The sequence below is a fragment of the Scleropages formosus genome, chromosome 21, assembly GCF_900964775.1.
Source record: "Scleropages formosus chromosome 21, fSclFor1.1, whole genome shotgun sequence".
Taxonomy (NCBI): Eukaryota; Metazoa; Chordata; class Actinopteri; order Osteoglossiformes; family Osteoglossidae; genus Scleropages; species Scleropages formosus.
In genome coordinates, this window is record NC_041826.1 from 22,532,650 (window position 1) to 22,559,206 (window position 26,557).

At 46.4% G+C, this 26,557-nt stretch overlaps 4 protein-coding genes across 4 annotated transcripts; 2 read left to right on the plus strand and 2 right to left on the minus strand.

The window, feature by feature from the left end:
• Positions 1–1,796: 1,796 nt before the first annotated feature.
• On the plus strand, positions 1,797–7,435 carry LOC108920829 (sialic acid synthase-like). The gene is made up of 6 exons (XM_029247128.1): positions 1,797–2,057; positions 3,433–3,648; positions 3,864–3,963; positions 5,230–5,384; positions 5,670–5,936; positions 6,943–7,435. Exons 1-6 carry the CDS (start codon positions 1,926–1,928, stop codon positions 7,150–7,152), a joined length of 1,080 nt encoding a protein of 359 aa, XP_029102961.1. The 5' UTR covers positions 1,797–1,925; the 3' UTR covers positions 7,153–7,435.
• Positions 7,436–9,051: 1,616 nt separating this feature from the next.
• Positions 9,052–12,990, plus strand: chmp3 (charged multivesicular body protein 3). Its single transcript, XM_018729757.2, has 6 exons — positions 9,052–9,200; positions 10,570–10,630; positions 10,787–10,966; positions 11,071–11,192; positions 11,476–11,590; positions 12,608–12,990. The coding sequence occupies exons 1-6, from the start codon at positions 9,156–9,158 to the stop codon at positions 12,745–12,747; spliced, it is 663 nt and encodes a 220-aa protein (XP_018585273.1). The 5' UTR covers positions 9,052–9,155; the 3' UTR covers positions 12,748–12,990.
• Positions 12,991–13,404: 414 nt separating this feature from the next.
• mrpl35 (mitochondrial ribosomal protein L35) lies at positions 13,405–17,521 on the minus strand. The gene is made up of 4 exons (XM_018729758.2): positions 17,431–17,521; positions 15,001–15,187; positions 14,141–14,285; positions 13,405–13,759 (listed from the first exon to the last, which is right to left on the minus strand). Exons 1-4 carry the CDS (start codon positions 17,459–17,461, stop codon positions 13,571–13,573), a joined length of 552 nt encoding a protein of 183 aa, XP_018585274.1. The 5' UTR covers positions 17,462–17,521; the 3' UTR covers positions 13,405–13,570.
• Positions 17,522–17,730: 209 nt separating this feature from the next.
• On the minus strand, positions 17,731–26,517 carry LOC108920846 (sushi, von Willebrand factor type A, EGF and pentraxin domain-containing protein 1). Its single transcript, XM_018729897.2, has 9 exons — positions 26,398–26,517; positions 24,005–24,175; positions 23,704–23,842; positions 22,098–22,186; positions 20,672–20,735; positions 20,370–20,458; positions 19,996–20,108; positions 19,571–19,727; positions 17,731–18,993 (listed from the first exon to the last, which is right to left on the minus strand). The coding sequence occupies exons 1-9, from the start codon at positions 26,447–26,449 to the stop codon at positions 18,848–18,850; spliced, it is 1,020 nt and encodes a 339-aa protein (XP_018585413.2). The 5' UTR covers positions 26,450–26,517; the 3' UTR covers positions 17,731–18,847.
• Positions 26,518–26,557: the final 40 nt, after the last annotated feature.

Genomic DNA, 26,557 nt, shown 5'->3' on the forward strand with positions numbered 1-26,557 from the left:
TAAATGCATTTATGTATGTTACTTAATTTAGCAAATACTTTTCTCCGAAGCAACTTCCAGTGAACACTATGTAGTGTTATCAGTCTATACCTTATTTACCAAGGTGACTTACACCGCTAGATACGCTACTTACAATGGGTCACTCATCCATTCACCAATAAAGCACACTTTGTCTCTATCACTCACTCACACACCGTGGGTGAACCTGAACAGCATGTCTTTGGACTGCGGTAGGAAACCAGAGCACCCAGAGGAAACCCACACAGACGCGGGGAGAACATGCAAACTCCACACAGACTGAGTGTGAATTGAACCCACATCCTCTCTCACCACTCAGGTGCTGTGAGACAGCAGCACTTCTAGCCCCGAATAGATGATAGATGGTTGAATTACAAGGTTTGTAAATATGTTTTGATCTCCGCTTATTATTTATAGCACATATGCTCATCGGATCTCAGGCAGCATCCACATAGCGGTGCTTTGAACCCATGGCAACCATGAAGATGCCGTTTACACAGCCTCAGTAATTGCGTTAAAGTCCTTCTCTCTCGGACTCTGACTGCCTGTAATACCCAACACACTAAAGATCCCGTTCAAAGGCTCCCCAGCAAACCCCTTGCGGCTCCTTCAATGGACGCACACCCTGCCCTCCAGCCTTTGAGCAGCTCTTCGCCACCAGCTCCTCATACTTCATCTTCTTCCTCTCACTGTCCTTTATCTGATCACCTCATGGAACTGTGAGCTTCACCAAGATACTTTCAGGAAGAAGTCAATGAGTCCTTTCAGGGAGGTCTCTGTGGCGGTGACTGGAAAACTACTGAACCATCGGCTGCCAACTTTGTGGCATCACAATACACGTTTATGATATTGTAATATTTATGGGCGGCGTGGCGGCACAGCGAGCAGCACTGCTGTCTGGGTGGTGCGAGAGGACACGGGTTCGATCCCCACTCTGCGTGGAATTTTCATGTTTGCCCTGTGTCTGCGTGGGTTTCCTCTAGGTGCTCTGGTTTCCCCCCACACTCCGAAGACATGCCGTTCAGGTTTACCCATAGTATGTGAGTGACAGAGAGAGTGTGTGTGTGTTCCACTGGTGTATGGATGAGTGAGCCAGTGTAAGTAGTGTATCTAGCAGTGTAAGTCACCGCGGTGAATATGGTGTGTGGACTGATAACGCTACATGGAGTTCATTGGGAGTCGCTTTGGAGAAAAGTGTCTGTTAATGTAATGAATTTCTGCACTTTTGCCAAAATGTTACATTATATATATATAAGCACTGGCAGAACGAGTGTCAAACAGTGCGAGCGCCCTTCACAACATACACCATTTGTCTCCATGACTTTCTTCCTGAAGGTAATGATAGGAGTGACTTTTTGGGTAACTTCTGTGAATCATGAGTTTGAACTGGAAACACATCCTTCATCTTATTAAAGTTTCACTACCGTTATTTATTGTCATTGTTTTTTTAAGCATTACTCATTGCTACTGCTCTGTTTATGTGCAGTATTAATTTATTGTTTGTCATACAGTCTGTGGAGAAGCATTCATTTGATTCAAGAAGAATTTCATATTACTTGTACCTAGATTATACTTTCTACGCTAAAAACTTTCTTTCGGCGCAGAAATACTACCGGTGGCTGTTGAATGCAGTAAATATGTGAAGGTGTTTCGGTAAATAAAACACTCCCCGGCCCACCTGTGTTTGCTAAGCTAACTATAAACGGGCTCTAAACGCACCTTGCTGTGACGTGGCTCATGCCGGATATAGCGAAACGACCACTTCCGGTTCCGGCGGCGTGTCATTGCGGAAGTGGGAGTTGCTGCTGCTGCTGTTATTGGGTACCTGGCAGTGCGGTTTGTGTGTGAGGAGTGTATCGTCTCTTTCCGTGCCTGTTTATTTTCTGCACGCTCAGACGCTGCGGAAGATGCCGCTCCAGTTCGAGTTGTGTCCCGGCCGGATGATCGGCGGCACGAGCCCCTGTTTCATTATCGCGGAGATCGGACAGAATCACCAGGGAGATGTAGAGATTGCCAAGAAGATGATCCGAATGGCCAAGGTGAAGGTGGTAACTTAGAGGAGCGCTGAGTGTGTGGTGTGTGATGCTCATTCATCGCTTCTACACTTCACGTTATGACACAGTGTGTTCCCTACATATTATATATCATATGCACTATGCAGTGTTTGTTTAGCAGCAAATGTGATTTCATTACATTTCAGACACTTTTATTTCTCCAAAGCGACTTCCAATCTATGTAGTGTTATTAGCCCACACACCTTATCACCATGGTGACTTACACTGATAGATACACTACTTACAGTGGGTCACTCATCCATACATCGGCAGAACACACACACTCTCTCTGTCACTCACACGCTATGGGTGAACCTGAACTGCATGCATGATTTGGAGTGTGGGAGGAAACCAGAGCACCCAAAGGAAACCCACAGAGACATGTCCTCTCGCACCACCCAGGTGCCATGAGGCAGCAGTGCTACTTGCTGTGCCACCGGCGAAACGTGATTGAATGAGAGTTTCAAATTAGTCACTTATATGACGCTTTCCTCCAAAGCGACTTACTTACAATTATTTACCCGTTTACACAGCTGGGCAATTTTACTGGAGTAATTTAGGGTAAATATCTTGCTCAAGGGAACTACAGCTGGAGGTGGGGATCAAACCTGCAACCTTTGGGTACAAAAGCAGCAGCTCTAAGCCCTACACTACCAACTGTTTTATTATAACAGGCAGAATGTGTAAACGTATTAGTCGCTACCAGTTTACACTCAGACCTTGACTTACGAACAGAATTGGGACTAGAACTCTGACTGTAACTCGAATTGTTTGTATGTCCAACCACTACGTTACAGTCTGTTAAATCTTAATGGTACAGTTTGATCCCTCAATTTATTTTCCAGTGAGGTTCTCCCAGAAAAATAAGATAAAGATTCATATGGTGGAAAGTAACAAATTAACTATATTTTAGAATCATGTGTCTGCATCCAGGTCTCTATATTTGGTGATGTAATATTCTCATTGTGTTTTTCTGTCACTTTGGAGGAAATTGTCTGCTAAATGAATAAATGTAATGTAGATCTACAGTAAATTAAAAATTTACATTTTGTTTTGTATAATCCTAAATATTGACTGAGTGTAACTGAGGACACAGCAAAACGAGTTTTTTAAAAAAAAAAAAAGGTGATTAATTCATCATATAAACATGTGCAGCGTTTGTCAGCATCTGGTCACTTTCAGTTTTCTTTATCTGTTCAGTCAAAAAAAGGTAATAATGGAGACATTACTTGATTTATTTGTTGGGTTTGTACAGTTGATTGTACAGGATGAGTGTGGGCTGAGGAAAGAGTGATGTAAACAGTGCTCATCGCCCGCTTTCCACCTGAAGTTAGCCAGCATCACCCAGATGTAATTGCAGGAGTGCGGAGCGGACTGCGCCAAGTTTCAGAAGAGCGAACTTGAGTTCAAGTTCAACAAACGCGCTTTGGAGCGGCCCTACACGTCCAAAAATTCGTGGGGGGCAACGTACGGGGAGCACAAGCGTCACCTGGAGTTCAGCCACGAGCAGTACAGGGAGCTGCAGAAGTACGCCGAGGAGGTCGGCATCTTCTTCACCGCCTCGGGAATGGATGAGGTAAGGCTGCACGGCCATCCCTTTCCAAAGCACGACCGACTGTCCTACTCTGCTTGGTAACGCCATTGTATTTGAGCATTTATGGAAGGCTTCTGGAAGGAAGATGTTCCTTTTTCCACTTCCTACCATCTAGGTGGTTCACTGAGAAGAGAATGTGATTCCTGTTTCACTTGACTGACACAGGGCTTCATCCATTGTCCTCTTTCTGTTGTTAGATGGCGGTGGAGTTCCTTCATGAGCTCAACGTGCCGTTCTTTAAGGTTGGTTCAGGAGACACGAACAACTTTCCTTTTCTGGAGAAGACTGCTCAGAAAGGTGAGTCACACCCCAGAAGTGAGTATGGCTTTGTGTGTTAGACAAGTTGTAAACTGTAAATATGCCAAGTGAAATGAATGAATGAATGAATGAATCCCGGGGGGAAATTCAGTTTGGATGCAGCAGCTTACAATGTAGATTGTAGAACATACCTCTACATATACAGGTAAAGTGGACCAAATGGATAAAATATGTCAGTAAGTTAGTAAGTGGACAAATAGACAAGAATATTTAAATGCAAGACAGGGAGGAGTGAAGTCGCGTAAGATGATCCATGAAATTGAGGTGGTACAGGGTGTCGGAGCAGCCCGGTGCCACTTGGTCATTCAACCCCCTGGCAGTGTGAGGACTCACTATAGAGCCTGATAGCTGCTGGTAGAAATGACCTCCAGTAATTCCTCTGAGCACCACAAGTAGAGCAGCCTGTTATTGTAAGTGATCCTGTTTAACCAAGGAGGTGTTCAGAGGGTGTGACTCATTGTTCATGATGGACTGGAGTTTATTTAGAGTCGGTCTCTGTGTAGCCTTCACCAGCATGTTCACCTTCGCTGGATCCCAAGATTGAACCACCTGTCCTGATTAGCTTGTCGATCCTGCTGATATCACCAGTGGCAATGTAGTTTCACAGTGTAAAGCTTTAACTGCATATGGTGGAAGATACATCTGGGGTGTGCCCTGTTTCCGGGATGCAGCACAGCACCAGGAACCTGCACTGGACAGTCCGTAAATGAAAATAGATTGATGGAGTTATAACGGGGCGTTTATTTCAGCTATATCTGTGTATTCTACAGAACTTGATGCATTAATAAGTAGAGGGAAATATGTAGTATACAACTTTCATTGACTGCAGCTCAGTGACAAGTTACGAACAAACTGCTGGTCTCTCCTGATTCCTGAAACTGGCACAACTTTGAAATGATAATGGATAAAACACTTTTTTGCCCTTTTTTTAAATTTTTTTTAAACTGTTCTGATACCCTAAAACTGTGGTATTTTTGCTCTATTAAGCTAATGTTTCAGTGTTCAGATGATGACACTCAGGGATCCAGTGGTTTTGGAAATTTTATTGAGGTTTTTTTAAACATAGTACAAAAATTATAGTCACACATACAGTTTTAATTGACTTCTTTCATTATAGGTAACAAGATCTGAATTTGTGGCATATTCAGAAATTTGTTTTTAGTTGAGAAAATCAACATCAACCTGTTTTATCATATATGGACCTGTAAGCATCATGACATGAACACAAGTATGTGTGTTTTTCAGGCCGCCCCATGGTGGTGTCCAGCGGAATGCAGTCCATGGAGACGATGCGACGTGTCTACCGGACAGTGAAGCAACACCACCAGAACTTCTGTATCCTGCAATGCACCAGCGCCTACCCCCTGGAACCCGAGGATGTCAACTTGCGTGTCATTACCGTACGCGTCTTTGTCCGCCACAGCTGGCACCACTGGCAGGACCCAACACTCACTCAGGGTGCCTGAGTCATGGGTAGTCGTAAACTTAACTATAAACTGAACCTCCAGCCCATGTGTTTGTTTGCCCTGCGATGGAATAGTGCCCCGTCTAGCAGGTGTTCTACCTTGCACCATCTACTTCTGGGATAGGATCCAGACTGCTAGGACCCTGCACTGGAAGATCTCTCTGTGATGATGGATGGCTCCATCCTCTTACTTTGCTGTAATACCTGTCTCCACCTCTAGGAGTACCAGAAGGAGTTTCCAGATATCCCCATAGGCTACTCCGGTCATGAATCTGGCATCTTCGTCTCGGTGGCGGCAGTGGCGCTTGGGGCCAAAGTCCTGGAGCGCCATGTGACCCTGGATAAGAGCTGGAAGGGCAGTGACCACGAGGCGTCACTAGAACCGGCAGAGTTGGCCGAGCTGGTGCGCGCCGTGAGGACAGTGGAGCGGGCACTCGGCTCCGGGCTCAAGCAGATGCTGGCCTGCGAGAAGCAGTGCCACGACAAGGTGAGGATACAGGGAAGTGCATGACGGAGCCAAAGAAGCTTCACAGAAAATACAAACCTTTTTATTTGTAGAGTCAAAGTGTATATTAACATTATGTACTCACTGAGCACTTTATTAGAAAGACTAGAGTAATTAAGAAAATATTCCCCACAACATTACACTACCACCACCAACCTGGGCTGTTGACACAAGGCAGGTTGGATCCTTGGATTTATGTTGTTTTTTGAAATTCTGAGCCGACCATCTGCATGGCTCAGCAAAAATCAAGATTCATCAAACCAGGCTGTTTTTCCAGTCTTCAGCTGTCCAATTTTAATGAGCCTGTGTCCTCTGCAGCCTCAGCTTTTTGTTCTTGGCTGACAGGAGTGGAACCCCATGTGGTCTTCTGCTTTCGTAGCCCATCCACCTCAAGGTTTGATGTGTTGTGCATTCAGGGATGCTTTTCTGCTGACCACAGTTGTAAAGAGTGGTTAACTGCATCTGGCCATTTTTCTCTGACCTCTCTCATCAATAAGGTGTTTCTGTCTGCAGAACTGCTGCTTACTGGATGCTTACTTTTTGTACCATTCTGAGTAAACTCTAGAGACTTTTGTGTGTGTGAAAATCCCAGGATATCAGTAGTTACAGAAATAGTCAAACCAGCCCATCTGGCATCAGCAGTCATGCCACAGTGAAAATCAGAGATCACATTTTTTTTTTCCCCCCATTCTGGTCTTTTATGTGAATATTAACTGAGGCTCCTGACCGGTATCTTTTATGTGTTGTGCTGCTGCCACATGATTAGCTGATTAGATAATTGCATGAATAAGCAGGTGTACAGGTGTTCCTAATGAAGTGCTCCGTGAGTGGGTATGAGTTTAAATATTATACATGAAACCTTGAGTCATGAGCTGAGACTTTGAGTTGCTAAAGTGGGACAGTCATGTTTACGGAAATGAGACAAAGTAACACCTGTGTGTGTGTGTGTGCGCGTGTTTATCCTTTGACCTTTCCTCTGGCACCGCAGCTGGGCAAGTCGATCGTAGCCAAGGTGGCCATAGCCAGCGGCACCGTGCTCAGCCTGGACATGCTGGCAGTGAAGGTGGCTGAGCCCAAGGGTGTCCCTCCAGAAGACATCTATGAACTGGTGGGCAAGAAGGTCAGCAAGGACGTGGAAGAGGACGCCAGCATCACGGTGGACGTCGTGGACGGCTACTGCAAGAATAGCAAATGCTGAGCTGACCTTGTTTGCCCCCTGCTTCACCACACCAAACTGTTCTTAATTTTTACAGAGTGGGGTCCTTATTCCTTTCTGTTTTTCCCCTGTTAAAATGACGTGATTGAAACTGAGTTGAACTAAATAGAACTGAAGTGGAAAGTGATCGGAGGAGGCAGTGGCTGCGTAAGCAGCTGGAGGGGAAGCAGCGTTCTACTGTATGCGCTGGGAATGTAAAAGCCGTGTAAGATGTGTTGAGGCTGGTGCACGGAGACCAGCCAAAGTGGGAAATAAAGGTGGTGTAACAGATGTGTGACTCCGTCTGCTTCTTGCATCTTCTGTTGCCATGAATTGCTGTGCTGTGCAGGGAGTGGAGCCTCGCCACAGCGCCTCCCCTGAGCAGAAATCGGACCAGTAAGAGCCTGAACAGATGGTCGAATTGCCAGCTTTGTGACTCTGTTTTGATCTCCGCTTATTATTTATTACACGTGTTGATCGGACCCCAGTCCACATCCACATAGCACTGCCTTGAACCCATGGCTCTGCTCTACTGATCAACAGCCTCAGTAACAGCTTCTGTGTCCACCCCCCTGGCTTCCTGTGATACCCAGCATGCTGTAGGCCCTCTACAGAGACTTCCCTACTAGCCTTCGGTACTTTGATAGACACACACCTTGTTTTCCAGCCTTTTGAGCAGCACTAGTTCCAGTAGAGGAGGGAGAAGTCCCTCTGGTGCCAAAAAAAAAAAAAAAAAAACAAAAGTGTACTTTTCCCTGCATAACTTTAATACAGCACACAAAACAACAGTACAAATAATGAGAACGAACAGAAAATGATACGAACATACAAAGAGCTGGGAGAATAGACAACATGGTACAATTTAGATGAAAATATTGGAGGCTTTGTTAGTGGAGTCTTGAATAATAATGTGCTGGTAGATCATTTGAGAGTTGATTTTTTAGATAAAGTTTGGTTTCTTGTTGGTGAATCTGCATGTATGGATATTTAATTTGGTTGATAGTAAAATTAAATGGATTGATTGAAATTGATTTTCCTTACAGCAACCGAACAACCCAACAGCACATTCTCCCACAATAGTGACGTGGCGATGGTTTGCGATGGATATTTATGAATTTTTGCACTTTTTTTGCTAAAGTTTTAGTGTCTGAGCACTGTCAGAATCACTTTGAGTGCTTTTGACAACAAATACGGTTTGTGTCAGTGTCATTCTTTAAGTTTTTCAAAGGTAATGACAAATAATTTTGGGTAAATTTTGTGAATGAGCTTGAAGGAAACCTCCTTCATCTTATTCAGAAGAAGGTACTTCTGTGATAACAGTACTTTCTTCCAGCACTAATAAATAAAAGCTCTAAATACAAATGACACAGGGTTTACTGACTTTAATTAAAGTCAGAGACCCGATTGTAATATAATTGGCTTTTTTCCTCCGCAACTCCATAATCAGACTGTCTCAAAGTGCCTGGGTGGTGCGAGAGGATGTGGATTCGATCCCTGCTCAGTCTGTGGGGAGTTTGCATGTTGTCTGCGTGGGTTTCCTCCAGGTGCTCTGGTTTCCTCCCACACTCCAAAGACATGCTGTTCAGGTTCCCCCATAGTGTGTGAGTGACAGAGAGAGTGTGTGTGTTCCACTGATGTCTGGATGAGTGACCCAGTGTAAGTAGTGTATCTAGCAGTGTAAGTCACCGCGGTGAATAAGGTGTGTGGGCTCATAACACTACATAGAATTTGTTGGAAGTCGCTTTGGACAAAAGTGTCTGCTAAATAAATAAATGTAAATGTAAACTGCGCGGGGCCGCGCTGCTCCATGTGGCTGTAAAATGCGATGTTGCCATCCGGCCAGCAGGGGGCGACAGCGCGCGCACTCTCACCTGACGTTTAGCGTCACTTGCGTCACACGCAGTAACAGGAAGCCGGAAGTGTCTATGTAATGGTGGCTTGTCGCTGAACGTTTGCTTTATTTTACATTTTAGTGTGGTTGATAATTATTACTTTTTGTCACTGCAATGGGTCTCTTCGGAAAGACGCAGGAGAAACCACCTAAAGACTTAGTAGGTCTCTTATGTCTGACGAGGTTTTTGCCTTGATACGGAGCGCTGCGGCGAGCAGAAACAAACAAACGCCCGCGCAATTACGTTTAGTTATTCTGCATTTTTCTCACGATTATGGTTTCATTTATGTTCTTCTCTGCTCGCCTTCACTTTTTTCTTTGTTTGTTCCGCCTGTGAAACGAGCAGCAGTTGTTTTCCGTGGCCATGGTGGGCATAGCTTTTTATTTAACGTGTTTCGTGTGACAGACGGGTTTTTATCCAGTTTCATCGAGGTTTTTTCCGCAGAATTAATTATTTACAGCACGATATTGAATTTTCGGCGGGCGAATCGTTGTGTTTGGCCTCTTTCTGTGTGAAAAGTCACTTTTCTTCACGTCACTTAATAATCACTGTGGATGCGTACAGCACCTAGTAGTGGTGCTTAGAACTGCTGTGTGTGTGTCGTGGAGCCCGAAGGTCATACGTTCGAATCCCGCCCCTGGCAGCTGTAGCAGCCTGGAATCTGGTACTACGTACTTACCCTGAATTACTGCAGTAAAATGACCCAGCTGTATAAATAGCACACACGCAGCAGATGGTAGAAGGGATCCCAAGGGAAATGTAGTGACAGGTGTGAGCTGTCTGTGAGGTGTAGAGTACCATGGTACCAGGGACTGATCAGGTGAGGTGAGGTGAGGATGTGTGTGAATTGTCCTGCAGGAGTCATGTTTCCAGTGGAGGGAAAAGTGTAACATTTAGGTCACTCACATGTCTGTGTTTCCTTCACATTTTAGAGGCTCGAGTCACACGCCGGCTCTGACCGATGTCCTTACGCACCGTGTTACATGTTCCTGTTCAGTAAACAAACACACACACACAGAGCTCCCATTTCTCACACGCAGCACGATTACTGAGATTCTACTTTCTTCATAATAGTTATTAGCAGAGTTACTTTCCAATCTTACATTCATGTACCTTAGTATGATATTGAATTTTTGCTCACTTGACAGTAGTTTTTCTTTGATATGGTTGAATCCACTCTGAAAAAGGTGCCATGTTCAGAGCCTTCATATCAGTGTAAATAAATTACCTGTGTTTATTGTAGTGACGTGATTAGTAAAAATCCCAAATCCTGTTTGACTCGCTCAGTATTGATAACCACTTGATTCATACCTACATTCAACAAGTTATGTTTCTGTATTTGTGCACTGTTAGGTAGTACTTCATAAAATGCTAATATTTACATTTTTTCCCCACTGAAGAAGTGATTTTTAAACTTGAAGCTGCCTTGTGAACAGATTCCCAATTTGTGTTTGTAACTGGTGTCCCTGTGGAGAGGATGGGGTGCTACTGAATCAAAAGCCAATGGATGTCGTTTCTGTGTCTCTAGGTCAATGAGTGGTCACTGAGAATCAGGAAAGAGATGCGAGTCATTGACAGACAAATTCGAGGTAAGCTGCATGTGGTGAAACAAGGTGCACGTGTTCAGTAATGATAGGCTGAGGCTCGACTCCCTTTGGAGAGACTGTACATGCAATCACACAGTGGATCTTCACAGCTTGCCCTCAGTGAGTTGATAATTTAAGTTGTGTTGTCGTATTGGCCAGACATCCAGAGGGAGGAGGAGAAGGTGAAACGCTCCATTAAAGATGCTGCCAAGAAGGGTCAGAGGGATGTGTGTGTGGTCCTGGCCAAGGAAATGATCCAGTCAAAGAGGGCTGTAGGGAAGCTTTATGCCTCCAAAGCCCAGATGAACTCTGTGCTGCTGAGCATGAAAAACCAGCTGTGTGAGTAGCCTTGCAAAGGGGACCCTTCTGCTCCTCACAAAGTTCTTGTGTACATGTCACGCGATTATGTACGCTGCCAGAGTTGTGACTGTTGAATTTGACAGCTGTCCTGCGGGTTGCGGGATCCTTGCAGAAGAGCACAGAAGTCATGAAGGCCATGCAGAGTCTGGTGAAAATCCCTGAGATCCAGGCAACCATGAGGGAGCTGTCAAAGGAAATGATGAAGGTCAGTGAGGAAGCGAGCAGCAAAAGTTATGAAGATGCGCGGTCCCTGGCGTTGCACATGGACCACACATTTTCACGTATGCATTCCGAGCAATTCGGAGAAAGAGCTCCGCAGTGAAGAGACGCGATCTGGCAAAAAGCACAATAACTGTGGGCTACTGCAGCGCTGAACCTCAGTTTGTTGTGTGATCTGCTCAGTCCTTTGACCTTTTGTGTAGATCAACACAGAATACAGTGACAAGATTGCTGTCAGTATGTGATTTGGACGCTCTTGGGTTTTTCAGGCTGGCATCATCGAGGAGATGCTGGAGGACACTCTGGAAGGCATGGAAGATGAAGAGGAGATGGAGGAGGCTGCTGAGGCAGAGGTGGACAGGATTCTCTTTGACATTACAGCAGGTAATGGGCTCAGGATTCTCATTGGCCACATGAACAGCAGAGAGTAAAGAGACAAGTACATAATATTCCTATATTTATTAATAATATTTAATCACTCTGAATGTATGTGCTCCAAACTGATGTAAGGAATATTCTGTTTACATTTTACTGTTTTACGTGTTTAGACTTTATGGAGTTTCCTGAATTTGTTGAAATCTTGGCACGGTGGGGGGAGCTCCAGTGTTTTCGTGACTATAACAGGCTAGTTGGTGTTCGGAACTACTTTAACAGGTAAAAGTAATGTGTTCCCTGCTGTCAAGGTCCACTGGGACACATGGGAAAAAATATAGGAAATCAAAAACTGAAATAGTATTTCTCAGTGACTCTTTAATTTCAAGTGCGTTCCAGACCACTATTAGTACGAGGTCAAGTGTGTCGAACATCAAAGTGATGAGTATTAAAAAAGTAATAAAGTAGTAGTAGCAGACTGCGGGAGCAGTTACCTGGGTTCAGCGTAAAGATGTATGAAAAGTACTATAATAGTATAAAATGTATTAGTAACTTTTATTTAGCTTATGTCAGAAACGTAATTGCAGCCTTTCATATATTTCAAATATTATATTACTGTGTATTTTAGACACATTATTTCCCGAGGGCTTTTTCTTTGTGAAGTCAGTAATAGTGAAAACTTAGCACCTGAAATGCCCAGTCTGAGCAGAGATTGAGTTTTCCTGGAAGGGTAACACCATGTTTTCCCATGCTCACCCTGGTTAGAACTGATTTAAGTTGCTGCCTTTTGTTTATCGTTGGATGATCTTTGGCTGCAGTGAAATCGGATTTAAAGGTCAAGCCATCGCTCTCATTCGAATCCAAGATTTTCTTCATCGTTGGACCCTACTAGTGTGCAGTCCTAGAGACTCTTAACACTTGGTTGAAGTAGTAAAAGAAAATGCCAAAAGAAAAGGGACGGGGATGTAAACGTTGTACCTGGTCAAATGTGAGGTGGCGCTTCATGATCCCATGTGACTGCTGTTTCAGGTGCCCTTGGAAAGGCCCCCAGCAAAGTGAACGACCCCCTGCCTCAGGCGGAACCAGCCGCGGCCAAGGCAGCCTCAGAGGACGAGGCAGAAGAAGACCTCGAGGAAATGCAGTCAAGGCTGGAAGCCCTGCGTAGCTAGAGGGGGAGTTACCAAACTGTTCGTGTACCGGAACCTTCCAGCTCCGAGTTCACACAGCCACTTCCTGTCATCAGTATGTTTGTGCCCTTTTCCACTCTGGACAGCAAAGCCGTTAACTGTGGAAAGCAGGACCGCTGCGTCGGCTGTTTTCCCTGGCAGTGATGTAGGTGATCAGTCCTTGGTACCGTGGTACTCTGTCTATACCTTGTTTATTTCCCATGGGATCCCTTCTAAAATCAGCTGCATGTGCATTCTTTTTTCATAGTCCTTGAGTAGTCAAGTGCTGCGGCTTTATTAACTGTGGCTTAAACTCTAAAATGTCTATTTTTTCAGTGTAACTGAATATATTTTCCATGTTTCAGTATTTATATGTTGGCATTATTTACATTAGTGTCCTGGTTCAGTGCAAAGTGAGCCCACAGTAAAGTTTGGTAATTATTTGAAAGCTGGTCAATGACCATGAAACACTACCTGTGTGTTAAGCATATTATATGGAACTGTACTTTTGAACCCTTTCCCTCTGCTGCCATGTGTTAGAAGGTTCCAGAAGTGAGTAGGGGACACTAAGCAGGAGCAGCACACCTGGAAGTTAGTATGGAGAAGTGTGAAACATGTCGAATTCTCTCAAGCATCTTTAGCTCTTTATTGAAGATTATACGAGGGGGGCACTTAAGGGTTATATAAGTAACCAACATGGGGTAAGAGTTAAACATATTTGATTGTCAGATTTGGACTGCAATAAATACTTTTGAGAAATAAGCTTGGATGAAGATAATAACCCTTTATGTTTCCTCCTAGAAATGTAAGCGATCAAACAGCACTTCTACAGCTTGAGGTTTGTGCGTTGGTGGTATTTCTGGTAGGGGTCGTTCAGGAACCAGTTCCTCCGCTTCCAAAAGGACGTGGTCATTTTGTCCAGGAGTTTGGACTGTGTGCCATTACAGAAAACATGCTCCCTCAGGCGCTTCTTCCTCACAGACTTCTTCTTCCACAGCTTCTTCTTGTAACCGGCCTGTGAGACGAGATGAGATCAGAGCGCAGGTACCACACTGCTTAGTGCTGCAATATATGGTGTCAGGTTTCAACCCCACTTCCTGCCCTTAAGGAAGGCATCTACCCTGAATTGCTCTAGTAAAAATTACCTGGCTTTGTAAAAAGGTACATCAGTGTAAGTAGCATTAACACTGTAAGGTGCTTTATGGGAGGCGGGATCAGCTAAATAATTATATAAAAGTAAAGAGCTGAAGGATGCAAAAGCTTACCTTTAGGGTTTCAAACAATGTACTGTGGTATCAGTTTCCTCACCAGAGCATCAACTGATTGTCATTCTAAACACGTCAATATACATGTTCACTGTGCTTTCCTGAGTGAAAAGGTACAGGTGAGATTTTACCTTCCGTCTCAGCCATAAGCCACAGTGTAGCCGCAAAAACCGTCGCACTACAGATTTCACCGTCTTCCTCTTGCCCTTCTTCAGACTGTAGTATGTGAGGCTCCTCACAGGCTGGGGCAGCAGGCCGGGGCAAGAGCGCATCACACTGCGGCGCAGCAGGATTAGGGTATGGAGAGGAAGATCAGACAGAGATCACTGAAATAAGATGTTACGTAATGTGCGGTGCAGAAAAAGTAATGTTATCTCAGGGGCTTCAAGTTTTAAAGCTGCACGTCTGCATAACATAGTACAGCTGGTGACTCGATGGTCAAATACAAAGTGCATCGCTGTGCTTTTACTGTCTCTTCAACAAATATATTCAGCGAATGACAGACTTTGAAAACTACAACGTTATTAGCAGTCTTTTCTATAACTACACTATGCTGAGTTACTGAGTTACTTTACATCTTTATGACCAAAGTATATGGGTTACTTGCCTTAGTACTTAATGTAGAAACGTTTTTTGTTTATTTTCTAAAACTGCTGTTGCGGAGCGAAAACATGCAGCCATTATCTGGCAGAAAAACACGCTAACGGGGCAAAGGACACCTACATTCAACTGTAAATAAATCAAGTGCCATGTGTTTTACCAACCTTTCTTTGAGTATGTAGATAAACAGTGGTGTGAAAACTGACAAGTGATGAATCAAGGACACCGAATAGGAGGTTGGGGTGATGACCATTTATTTTCACCAATTTTAAATGTTTTAATTTTAGTTTAGTAAAACTAGTAAAAGGGTTACACCATGATGTCGGAAGGTTTGTCGGTGGGCTTCATGTCACGTGTGAAACAGGAACGAATTCAGCTGAATATGCCTCACCTGTGAAGAATGCCCTGCTGCCTGGTCACGGTGTCCACATTGGTCCAGAGGACTGGGCGAGCAGCTGTGAGCCGTTGTAGCCCTGGGGCTGTGGTCAGGCTGGAGAAGTGGCAGGACAGTGGGGTAACTTTGGGGGGCATCACTACAGCACATCCCTGGCTCAGCAGTCTCAGTGGCCTAATGGCACCTAAAGGACAGGAGAGCAATAGCAAAACCTAAAATCAGCTCTTCAGACATTACAGGTTCACGGCTCATTCTGTAAATAAAGAGCAGAACACCTGTACCATTAAGATTGATAGTGTAGAGAATAATAAAGTAGTCAGAAGGTGACAAACACTGGACAATGTGTACGGGTTCAGTCAGCCAACATTCAGCACTGACGAGGTTGTGGAGATCTACACCTATTTCTAGTCATTTTAAATTAGTTCAAGTTTTGCTTGAAGTTAATAAAAACATTTTAAAATACATATTACAAACTATCATAGTTTCAGTTGAAGATTTTACAGAATCTAATCTGAAAAAATAAAAACTGCATTATGAAGCCTCTATTGCTTGTTTTTGTGGTAAAATTGATTTTGGATTTACAAGTTCAGTGTACAAATTGAGATAGCCTTCTTGCCCCAAATGTGTCTGTTAGGTGACGAGACAAGGCACCACACGTCAAAATGAAAAACAACACACACATCACATATTCTCTATGACACGGTTGCACAGTGCGTAGTGCGGCTGCCTCACAGCGCCTGCGTGGTGCAAGATGATATGGGTTCGATCCCCACTTGGTCTGTGTGGAGTTAACATGTTCTCCCCGTGTCTGCGTGGGTTTCCTCCCACACTCCAAAGACCTGCTGTTCAGGTTCACCCATAGTGTGTGAGTGATACACACAGAGAGAGAGAGAGTGTGTGTGTTCCACTGATGTATGGATGAGTGACCCATTGTATCTAGGAGTGTAAGTCACCACGATGATTAAGGTGTGTGGGCTGATAACACTACACAGAGTTCATGGAAAGTCGCTTTGGACAAAAGCATCTGCTAAATAAATGTTAGAGACCATGAAAAAGCCATGGTCCTGTAGGACGTGTGCCTGTGATTCCCCTTTCACACTGAGTTCCTGACCTCACTGTCACTGCTCTTAAATGCACTTCTATCATAGGTATCTTACAGCTTTAAACCACTGACAGTTAAGCACCGGGGTAATTTTTACTGTCATTCCTAAGCAGGAGAACTGACTTGAACCCAGGATCTTCAAATGCAATATAACAGCTGTAACCACTTACAGTACTAGATAAACCACAGTAAAATCAATTTTTAACTCTCTTGGATTTAGAGCATGTACAGATAGTGGGAAACTGGATAATTTAACAAACATTTTAAACCTAAACTGTGAATTAACACAGAACTCATTCCCAGCTCGGCTCACAAGTGTTCACAACAATAACATTTATAACAAAGTATCCAAAACACGACTATATTTATTACAGTGTGTATGGTAACGCAATATACTCCACTTCAGCGTGGTCATACTCACATATTACTACATTTTACGTAGCTGCCGAGGCCCTAGTGTTTAATTGCTAAGAGAAATCACGCACACGCACACACACACACACACTGTCTGAAACTGCTTGTCCCAAGTGGGGTCGCAGGGAACCAGAGCCTAACCCGGCAACACAGGCATGGGATGGGACTGGGGGGGGGGGGGGGGGGGGGGGGGGGGGGTACACCCAGGACGGGACACCAGACTGTCGCAGGGCACCCCAACCAAGCGGGACTTGAACCCCAGACCCACCGGAGAGTAGAACCCGGTCCAACCCACTGCGCCACCGCACCCTGATCGTATTACCTCTCCTCCATATTAATACAGAATAACTGTGTGCTATATATCTACTGACTGTATTTACATAATGATAAATTATCAGACAGTTTTCCCAAAGCAACTTCCAATGAATTCTAGGTAGTGTTACCAGCCCACACACCTTATTAGATACACTAATGGGTCACTCATCCATATCAGTGGAACACACTGTGTGAACTTCATGTTTTTCTCTGGACTGTCACTGTGGGAGGAAACCAGAGCAGAGCGTCGAAACCCACGCAGTCGGGGAGAACGTACATGCAAACTCCACACACACAGTAACAGTTTACTTATATCTGCGTTATATTCAGTGATGCTGTTTTACACCTTCAGCACTAAATGTTGTCGTTTCGTAGATTCAGTATTGCTACCTACGCTACGTTTCATTTAGCTGCGGGAGAGTCCGAGGTCGTCTCTTCTCACACACACACACAGCGAGACTGAACCCGCGAATGAACCGAGTTTGAAACACTAAACATTAAATCATAAGCGTTACACTTTAGTACACGTGATATGCGGACTGTAGAAATACCATAGAAAAGCACGGTAAATGGTTGCATGTGTAATAAAAACTCACCTGAGACCAGTCTTGTCGTGACGGACGCCATTTTCCCGCCCGCTTTTGACCCTTGACCTGTGACCTACGGCGTCTCCCGTGGCCAAACGGAGCGCACGAAACAGGCGCGTATCGCTCAAGTACGCACACATGATGGTGATACAAGGCGACAATACGGCTAATTTTATCGTCAGTTTAAGACAAAGCAAAAAAAAAAAAAACAAACGAAACACGAACAACAAGTGCTCGTGCGTAAAGTTTCTCGGTGACGTTTCGAAAATAAACCCAATCATGTTCAGACAGGCTAATATTATTTGCTAACTCGTGTCAGTCATTTATTTATTTATCACAGAAAAAAACAAACAATCGTATCAGAGGGTGAAAAGTGCCCCCCAACCCAGTTCTCTACATTTTCATATTTCATAAATCATCGGTAACAAGGCGAAGACAGGCGTCAATAGACATCTTTCTACAGCTGGACGCACTTCTTATGTAACAGGAGAGCTCGTGCGCAGCTCGTGCAGCCTTTTGTTTTATTTATAATCGACAAAAATAGTAACAGAAGCACTTTCACCAGATGTGAGTCTCCTAACAGTGCAGAAACAGCTGGAAGGCAAGAAGGAATCATGGACATTGACTTACACACACACACACGAACACACTCATATCTCAGTTAAAATGGTTAAATAAAAAAATACTCAGTATGAATGTCTCCTGTCCTGTTACGCTACAGTGTTACTGTCTTTATTATACACACACTTGTATCTCAGTGCCTTGTGTTTTTCTCCCCTCGCTACTGTACAGCATCAATAGTCGCACACACACACACCTGCAGAAGGAGACTCAGCAGTCCAGCTGAGGACACTATTTCATTCTGAGCTATGATCTATGATATATGATGTACACACAGCACATAAAGGTTTATGGAAAAGTGGGGGGGTTTGCTCTATTATCCCAGAAGAGGCTCCTTCCGTCGCGTATTTCTGCATAAACGTAACTTAGGGAACTTCTGAGATGAGACGTGCTGCAGGTGGACATAACCAAAGAGCACTGATGTCCAGTTACATGTCCAGCAGCAAAGGGCTCAACACCGAGTTCTGCTGGTCTTCAGCCTCTGGCCACTCAAAGTGCCTGGATCACGGCAGAGGGTCGAGCAGGGACACGGTGGCCAGGAGCCGCTGGGCAAACTCGCGGCAAAAGAGGTCCAGCGAGGACAGCGCAACATTCAGGGACAAACAGGAAGTGCGTCTGGTTCACACTGTAGCAGCCCTGGGGTCGGTTACCATGGAAACCATGGAGAGCTTCAGTGGTGCTGAGGGGCATCGGAACATCGGGAGGATGCGGAGAGGACATTGAGAGGACACTGGGGGGACAAAGGGAGGATGAAGGGAGGACACTGGGAGGATGCAGGTGGCCTGTGCACGTGGGACGGTACGAGTCACCAGCCGGCGTAGACCGGCTCTGCGCCGTAGAACTGGGCCGGCAGTCGCTCCTTGCGCAGCAGCGGTGTCCGCGACGGAGACAGCTCTCGATCCACGTCCCTTCGCCGGCGCAGCAGCAGCACAACGACGAAGAGAAAGGCCGCTGAGGAAGGACAGCAGGCCTCGTATCAGCACTGACTCTGTGCGTAAAGCAGTACACGCGTCCATACAGAACGGCACCGCGTTCCGCCGCGATCGCACCCTGCGCTTATCCATCCATAAACACACCGGTTCAAAATACATCAACAGAGTGAGAAGTGTGTGGTCAGAAAAACACAACACTGGGTCAGGGCAGCGCAGCAAGGACCTCCTCCGCTGGGTTTCAATGCGCTCTCTCTGTGCTCGTGGGGGCGCTCTGGTTTCCTCCCACTCTTCAAATGTGTGCTACAGGTGGACTGGGGTCTCTGCTGTGCCTCCAGTGTAGGACTCTGTGTGTGTGTGTGTGTGTGTGTGTGTGTGTGTGTGTGTGTGTGTGTGAGTGAACGAGCACGTCCAGGATAGGCTCCGACCCCATGACCCCACGCCGAACAAGTGTTTATTGATGATGGATGGATGAATATTTTCAGTGCAGAGTCAAGATAACAGAATTATCGGAACATTATAAGATGTGAGGTCATGATGTAATAAAGCGCAGAGGAACTGGTTCCGGCGCCACTCCACACTTGCCCGGCCATACGTACCGCCCCCGGCGATGACGAGCAGGGCGATGGTGACGGGTGCGAGCTCGCACCTGTGGCCCACCTTCCGCAGGAACGTCTCCATGCAGTATCCAGGAGAGGTGCTGCCCTCGGGGCAGAAGGCGTCATCGGGGCACAAGACCGGATTTACGTCTGGGCTCTGCGCGCATGGATCGGGGAGAGCATGACACACACCTGCGTCCGCAGTCCCGCCTGCATGGCGCGTGGGGCTCATTTGCATACGTTGCGGACGCTGCCGCGTTCCGTCCAAACGTGAAGCCGCAGCCGCGTCAGTGAAAGACGCACCACGAATGTGCGCTGTTGCGGTCTGTACTGCACGACGTTAAGATACACAGGCGAACGGGTGAAAAAGAGCGAGAGGGTGCGTGAGTGCGTGTGTACGGTACGTGCGGGTCACGCGCACTCACGGGGCAGTAGTGGTTTTCCGGGCAGATGTCACAGCTCTCCTGCCCCCAGCGCACCTGGAAGAAGCCACTGCTGCAGATCTGACACAAGTTCTGCACGGCCGTCCTGTACATACCTGCGCCGGGACAGGTGAAGGACGCGCGTCAGTCTGTGCCCCGTCGCCGTTTGACGTTCCACACCCTCACGCTGAGCTCAACGAGGGCCCTTCGGTTCACACACACACACGCACACACACACACACGAGCCACACTAAGGCTTTACTTACACTCTTAATCCACACCTAGTACTTCTCTACAGCTTCCTCGAATGTAAAAGGAACGAAACACACACACACGCGCACACATGCTCCTATCCTACACTCTGCCCTGGCACATACCTGGGCGACACGGTGTACACTCTTTGGCTGCCACCTGCAGGGATTCGCTGCCCGGAGAACACACCTGGCAACTGGTACAGTTGGAGGCGCTGTGGTGGGACACAGGAGGAGAAAAAATGGTAACGGTGCACATCAAGTGCCTCCGATCCCCCACTGTCTCTGACGGCTGTTAAAAACAAACACGGTGGCAAACATGGCAGCCTGGACCACCTGGACCATCATCTGGAGCAGAGCCTGGACCACAGCTGCTCCAGTCACTGGTGTAAACACACACACACACAAATTCCAGATCAATCACTCACTTGCAGAAAGTTCCCTGTGGACACGGATCACAGGACGTTGCATTTTGTTTCCATGTATAGAAACCTGCATGGGGGGAATCACATAAATGTGTCATGAATAACTTTGTACAAACAGGAAATTAATATTTATATAAAAATTTGCCTAGAAGTTTCAGAACATACCTGTAAACATAGACAGTTCACTAACAACACTGTTGTTCTAATGATAAAAAGTAAATACACACACACACACACATTTTCAGAACCGCTTGTCCCATACGGGGTCACAGGGAACCGGAGCCTACCCGGCAACACAGGGCATAAGGCCGGAGGGGGAGGGGACACACCCAGGACGGGTAAAAAGTAAATATTTATAGGAAATTAATAAATTAAAAATGAGGAGATAGATAGATAGATAGATAGATAGATAGATAGATAGATAGATAGATAGATAGATAGATCACGAAGGCTACAAAAATATTATAATCTGTGGATGAGAACAGATCAAACGGTCAGTAAGGATGCTACAGACAGTGTACACGGAACACAGCACCTCACCCAAAATCAGAATTAATGAATGTTCATGTCGTACAAAATCACATGGCTAAACTTATACCTACATCATCGCCACTCCGTAAATAGTCCTTCATTTCTTTCCATTTTTTATGGGGAAATCATATTTCATTGGTGTCGGTGTTGACGTGGCAGGTCTGCGCTGGGCTGCGCAGGTGAACCTGGTCACTTTTACTACTTGAACTGTACATGAATTTTTGGGCCACCAGGTTAGCACAATGGTTAGAGTATCCAGATTCCTGGTGTAAATCCCACTGCTGACACAAGTACTAATCCTGAATGCTCCAGGAAGAATACCGTGCTACACAAATGAGTAAAATCATGGTGAAGTTGCTCATACAAACCTGTAAGTCACCTCAGGCAAAGTGTCAGGCAAGTAAAGACCAGTAAAAACTGCAGTGCCAACACTTTTGATTTACCACGTTTCACCGCTTACCACTGCTTTTGAATGGACCTGTACCTTGTCGTCTTGTCATGAGAGAAGACTGAGGCCTCAACTTACAAACAAAATTAGCACTGAAAGTCTGATCGTAATTTGATTTGCGTGTTAACAGGAACTCGCAAGTCACTTCGGCCACAACGATCCAAAGTTCTGGGCTTCTATTCAGTCCAATTGCTTTTTGTAATGCAAGAAAAATGTTGTTAAAAATAAAGATTGAAAATGTTCGCATCTTGGAAAATTTGTAACTCAAATGTTCATATAATGAGCAACCGGTGAACCGGAACCTTTTTCACCTTTAGCACTTCGAGTACTCACTGATTCGATAATTTCTTTGAAAACAAACTGTCACAAAATGATTCATGGATGATTTTCCAGAAAGGAAGAAGTGAGGCACAGATGGGAGAACCTGCTCAGCCAGCAGCAGGCGCTTACCTGGCGAACAGCTGGAGCACGACTCGGAGCCGCTGCTGTTGCTGTAGGAGCCCGCAGGACAGGCCAGGCACTGACTGCTCCCCACAGAGCTGTGTGCACAGGCGGGATTATTAGCGTTTGCACATACGGCAGACGATTAATGTGAGAAAGGAGAAGGGAGAACGTGGTGACGGGAGGGGCTGAAGGTATAAGGCAGAGCATGAAACAAACTGATGTGGATTTTAAAAAAGGTCATAATGCATAAGGGGGGTGCAGTGGTGCAGCGGGGTTGGCTAGGTCCTGCTGCGTGGTGGGTCTGGGGTTCGAGTCCCACTCGGGGTGCCTTGCGGCAGACTGGCGTCCTGTCCAGGGTGTGTCCCCCCCAGCCCTGCACCCTGTGTTGCCGAGTTAGGCTCCAGTTTGCCGCGACCCCACTTGGGACAAGCGGTTTCAGAGGGTGGGTGTGTGCGCATAATGCAACATAAATGATGCACAGAAAGGCGTAACTCATCATATGATGCCTTGTTACATCTTTAGAAAAACTGTAAATCCCCCCACAGCGATTTAAAAAAAAAAAAACTAGCACTTGGACTTTCAGGGACCACACATTTCCGACACAAAGTAGTCCAACAAGATTCATATGACCCCTCAGAAACAATAAAATAGCTTTTTCATAGAATAGCTATGAATTGAGTATTTTTTTATCAACTTTTGCTATTTATCCTGATTATCTTATGATGAAAAAGAAATTACCTGAAAGCTCATACGCCACGAAAACCACACAACAAGGAGCTCCTGCACTCGGCAGGATCCGATTCCTTCGAAAGGTAAACGGTTTGAAGGGATCAATTTGGAACCACGTGTCATTTTCCAACTACACTCAGCTACACCACATCTGTCTTATATCTCCTCTCCACCATGGAGAAATCTGGACTAAAGAGACGAGTGTGTTTAGAGGTACATTTAGTTAGTAACCCGCTCCAGCCCATGTGGCATTTCTACAGATTTACGAGGACCGAATTTCGATTTTGCTCGTTTCCTGACAGCTGAGCAGCGCGAGACCAGAGTTTCCACCCGGTCCTCCTCTCGCTTATAGTTTGGCTCCTCTTCTAAGTTCTCAACAGGTAATCATGACCCTGTTTGGACTGTCCAAACCGTGTCCACTTGTTCAGCGACTATAGATTCATCTCCATTGTTTTCATTGATTTGTTTTATCTTTACTGTGCCATTTTGATTTTTCTGGGATTACAGGTTGAATTAATTCATAAACAATTACTTTTACATTGTAGCGTCCCACCCTACTGAAGGGGGCCCCGTAGGAGCTGTAAATAGCTGTAAGTAACATAACAGAATTATGGGTAATGTCAATAGTTGTGCAACTGCAGAGAGGCCTGCGTGTGGGACCGTAGGGATGGTAGGCATATCTTGATGGGGGTATGACTGGTTTAAGGTGCAAGTTCTAGAAAAAACGGATTCTTCCATCAGCAAAACGTAACCCTTATCCTCCATTAGAAAACACTTCTCCTTCAATTAAAATATTTGTTAATGTTGTTTTATTGTTACCCGGTGTCGTAATCAACGTCCTATTAATACAGCCTGCGGCAAAGACGCACCGGTGTACACACACCTGCTGTAGAATCCTTGCGAGCAGGGCAGGCAGAGCTCCTGGCCCCCCTGGGGCTGGAAGTGGCCGATAGCGCAGGGTCGGCATGCGTCTTCCTGGAGACACATACCTGGGTCCGAGCAGCAGGAGCACAGCAGAGTTTCTGGGGGCAAAGCAGCAGCAGCAGCAGCACCATGAAGCAGTCAGTTCAATACACACGTGGTGCGCACACACACGCACACGCACACGCACACGCACACACACACACACACCACAGGCAATGCATCTGCAGCGGAGACACGCACACCGCGGCTCCACAGTGTACCGTTGTCGGCGCGGGTGCCAGGCGCGCAGGCGGCGCAAGCGGAGGTGTTCAGTGCAGAACAGCTGGAGGACGTGGTGCTGAGCTCAAACGCTGTGCTCGCGCTCACGTTCTCGTCGGCGGTGGGGCTCGGAGACGTGGCCGGACTCAGCGTGCTCTGGCTAAGGGCCAAACCTGTGCAAACAACACACGCAGATGGCATGGAGCTCCTTTAATATGGTTACGAAGCACAAAGAGCCGTCTATTCTATTCACCCAGAATTGAAAAGTAAGGAAAAAACACAAAATCAGTTGATATTGCGTTCATCATAAGCCTGAGATCATCTAATGAAGGCACATGGAAGGTACTTTCCTTGCTGCATTCTGTCTATATGTGACTCTTTGTGAGCAGCTGAGACACCAGGTGCTTTCAGACGTCTTTCACTTCCTACACTGCTGGTTTTTTCCCCGCTTTGTTCACATGCGTTTCAACGCAAAAAAAGGGGACTTTAACCCTCTGAAATAAATCCTCTTTCACAATCGGCCGCTTTGTGAACGTGCGCGGAGCGCATTTCCGCACGAGATCCCGAGTCCCGTGTCCTGCCTTTGGACGTCGACGAGGACAGGTACGGCACTCGGTCCACCCTGACCAGGGTTCGAGCAGGAGCTGGTTCACTGGTTGGCATGCTGAGAGCCTCATGTTCTCGCACCCTGGCCAAAACTGGAGGAAAATAAGACTCTTTCCATCTGCTGAACTGAGAGTGTAGGGTCTCCGCAGCGTGCAACGTGGTACTAAACACCTGGTACCGGAGTGAAGAGCACAGCACATGAAGAGGAAGTGAGAGTGTGTGTGGAGCTGTGACTGCAGCGTGACGGTGAAGTCCGGTGACGCGGAGGAGCTCCAGCACACAGAAAAGCCACCTTTAACACTAGAGAGAAGCACTGCAGTAAGACATGGTAAAGTCCCATTTACTGCATGTCACAGCTGGAGTGGGAAAAACACGGTCTCATAGCTGTTACTTGAAGTGGGGGTGGGGCAGGGTGGGCAGGATCCAGCTCCATAAGGGGATAATAAAGAATGTACGGCTCAGAGAGCAAATCACGGAAAGAGGAAGCCCATCACTCTGAACACACTTGAGGTCTTAACTGAAATTAAACTATTAAGCTCATTTTGTGCGACTAATGGGCACAAAGGTGTGTGTGTGTGTGAGACACAGGACCAGTGAGAATCATATCTTTGTCCCCCATGGGTTTAGGGCTGGATGTACTCTACCATTGGACCTTCGGGAAAACGACGGTAAAAAACAAACACGAGGGCTGGAGGCTGTTTGTGACAGTCGCTACATTGTGTCCATAATCATATTAGTGCACATTGGTCCCCGAGAAACAGCCGGCGCAAGAATGCCATTATTCAGAAGCTGGTCATATGATCTTCCGGTCGGGTTCCAAAAACTCAGCAGCGTGGAGCTGGGCTGGCGGCACGTTGGCAACTCGCACACACAGACACGCCACACACACACTGTGCAGAAACAGATGAGCTGTCACATTATATGTGTGTGTAGAGTGAACATGTTCACTACCAGTAGAACCACAAAGGACCGAGAAGGGAGATGAGACTGGTCAGGCAGGGGTGCCACACACACACACACACAAAACGGGCGCTGCTGTACTCGGTCGGGCCTGGTTACTCACACCCTATGACTCATGGCTCTTCTGGAATTATAAGTTATGAGAGAACACTGGTGCTCTTCCTCATTCCAAGGGCCACACAGGTGCCTGCGGACAGGGCGCCGACCCCTCGGACCCCTCTTGTGTTTAAATGGGCTGGCGGCTGAAAGCGCTTGTCCCAAGTGGGGTCGGGGCGTACCGGAGGCTAACCCAGAAACACAGGGCACAAGGCTGGCAGGGGAGGGGACACACCCAGGACAGGACACCAGTCCATCACAAGGTACCCCAAGCAGGGCTCGAATCCTAGACCCGCTGGAGAGCTGGACCCGGCCAAACCCGCTGCGCCACCGCACCCCCTCTGTGTCTAAATAAACACCAGCAATAATAACACAGCCTTACTGGCAGACACACACACACACACACACACACACACACACACACACACACACACACACACACTGACAGCGCTGCACAAACAGGACAGCGATCTTCATCCACCGGGCTCTCATCGCGTTTCTACAAGGTTTCATATTTCCATAAACATACTTCTGTCATACCTACCTACCTACCTACCCCCCCGGCAGTGCACGCGCCGCACAGTTAACAGATTCATTTACAGTACAGTTTCCATACATTAACAGTCAGTCCACGATGAAGCACGACGCCAGACCGCAGTGTCCCTGTCGCGAGCTCCTTCGTTTCACGTCACGGTTCTTCGGTAAACTAAGGTAAAGTACCACATTCGCTCACCGAGGAAGCAGGCGGCGGCCGCGGCCACAAGCGCCGCACAGGAGCGCTCCATCCCGGCGTGGCTCGGCGCTCCCGCGGCCCGATCGCAGCGGCGCTGGGGCTCGAACTCAGTGTGTGTGTGTGTGTGTGTGTGTCAGTCACACAATCATATGACAGAACA

Coding starts and splice junctions, on each gene's coding strand:
- LOC108920829 (XM_029247128.1), top strand. CDS start 1,926: ATGCCGCTCCAGTTCGAGTTGTGTCCCGGCCGGATGATCGGCGGCACG. Junction 2,058..3,432: donor AGATGATCCGAATGGCCAAG/GTGAAGGTGGTA, acceptor ATGTAATTGCAG/GAGTGCGGAGCGGACTGCGC. Junction 5,937..6,942: donor AGAAGCAGTGCCACGACAAG/GTGAGGATACAG, acceptor CTGGCACCGCAG/CTGGGCAAGTCGATCGTAGC.
- chmp3 (XM_018729757.2), top strand. CDS start 9,156: ATGGGTCTCTTCGGAAAGACGCAGGAGAAACCACCTAAAGACTTA. Junction 9,201..10,569: donor AGAAACCACCTAAAGACTTA/GTAGGTCTCTTA, acceptor CTGTGTCTCTAG/GTCAATGAGTGGTCACTGAG. Junction 11,193..11,475: donor TGTCAAAGGAAATGATGAAG/GTCAGTGAGGAA, acceptor TGGGTTTTTCAG/GCTGGCATCATCGAGGAGAT.
- mrpl35 (XM_018729758.2), bottom strand. CDS start 17,461: ATGGCGTCCGTCACGACAAGACTGGTCTCAG. Junction 15,188..17,430: donor CACGACAAGACTGGTCTCAG/GTGAGTTTTTAT, acceptor CCTGTCCTTTAG/GTGCCATTAGGCCACTGAGA. Junction 13,760..14,140: donor GCTTATGGCTGAGACGGAAG/GTAAAATCTCAC, acceptor CTCGTCTCACAG/GCCGGTTACAAGAAGAAGCT.
- LOC108920846 (XM_018729897.2), bottom strand. CDS start 26,449: ATGGAGCGCTCCTGTGCGGCGCTTGTGGCCGCGGCCGCCGCCTGCTTC. Junction 20,459..20,671: donor CCACAGGGAACTTTCTGCAA/GTGAGTGATTGA, acceptor GTCCCACCACAG/CGCCTCCAACTGTACCAGTT. Junction 18,994..19,570: donor GCTCGTCATCGCCGGGGGCG/GTACGTATGGCC, acceptor GTCCTTCCTCAG/CGGCCTTTCTCTTCGTCGTT.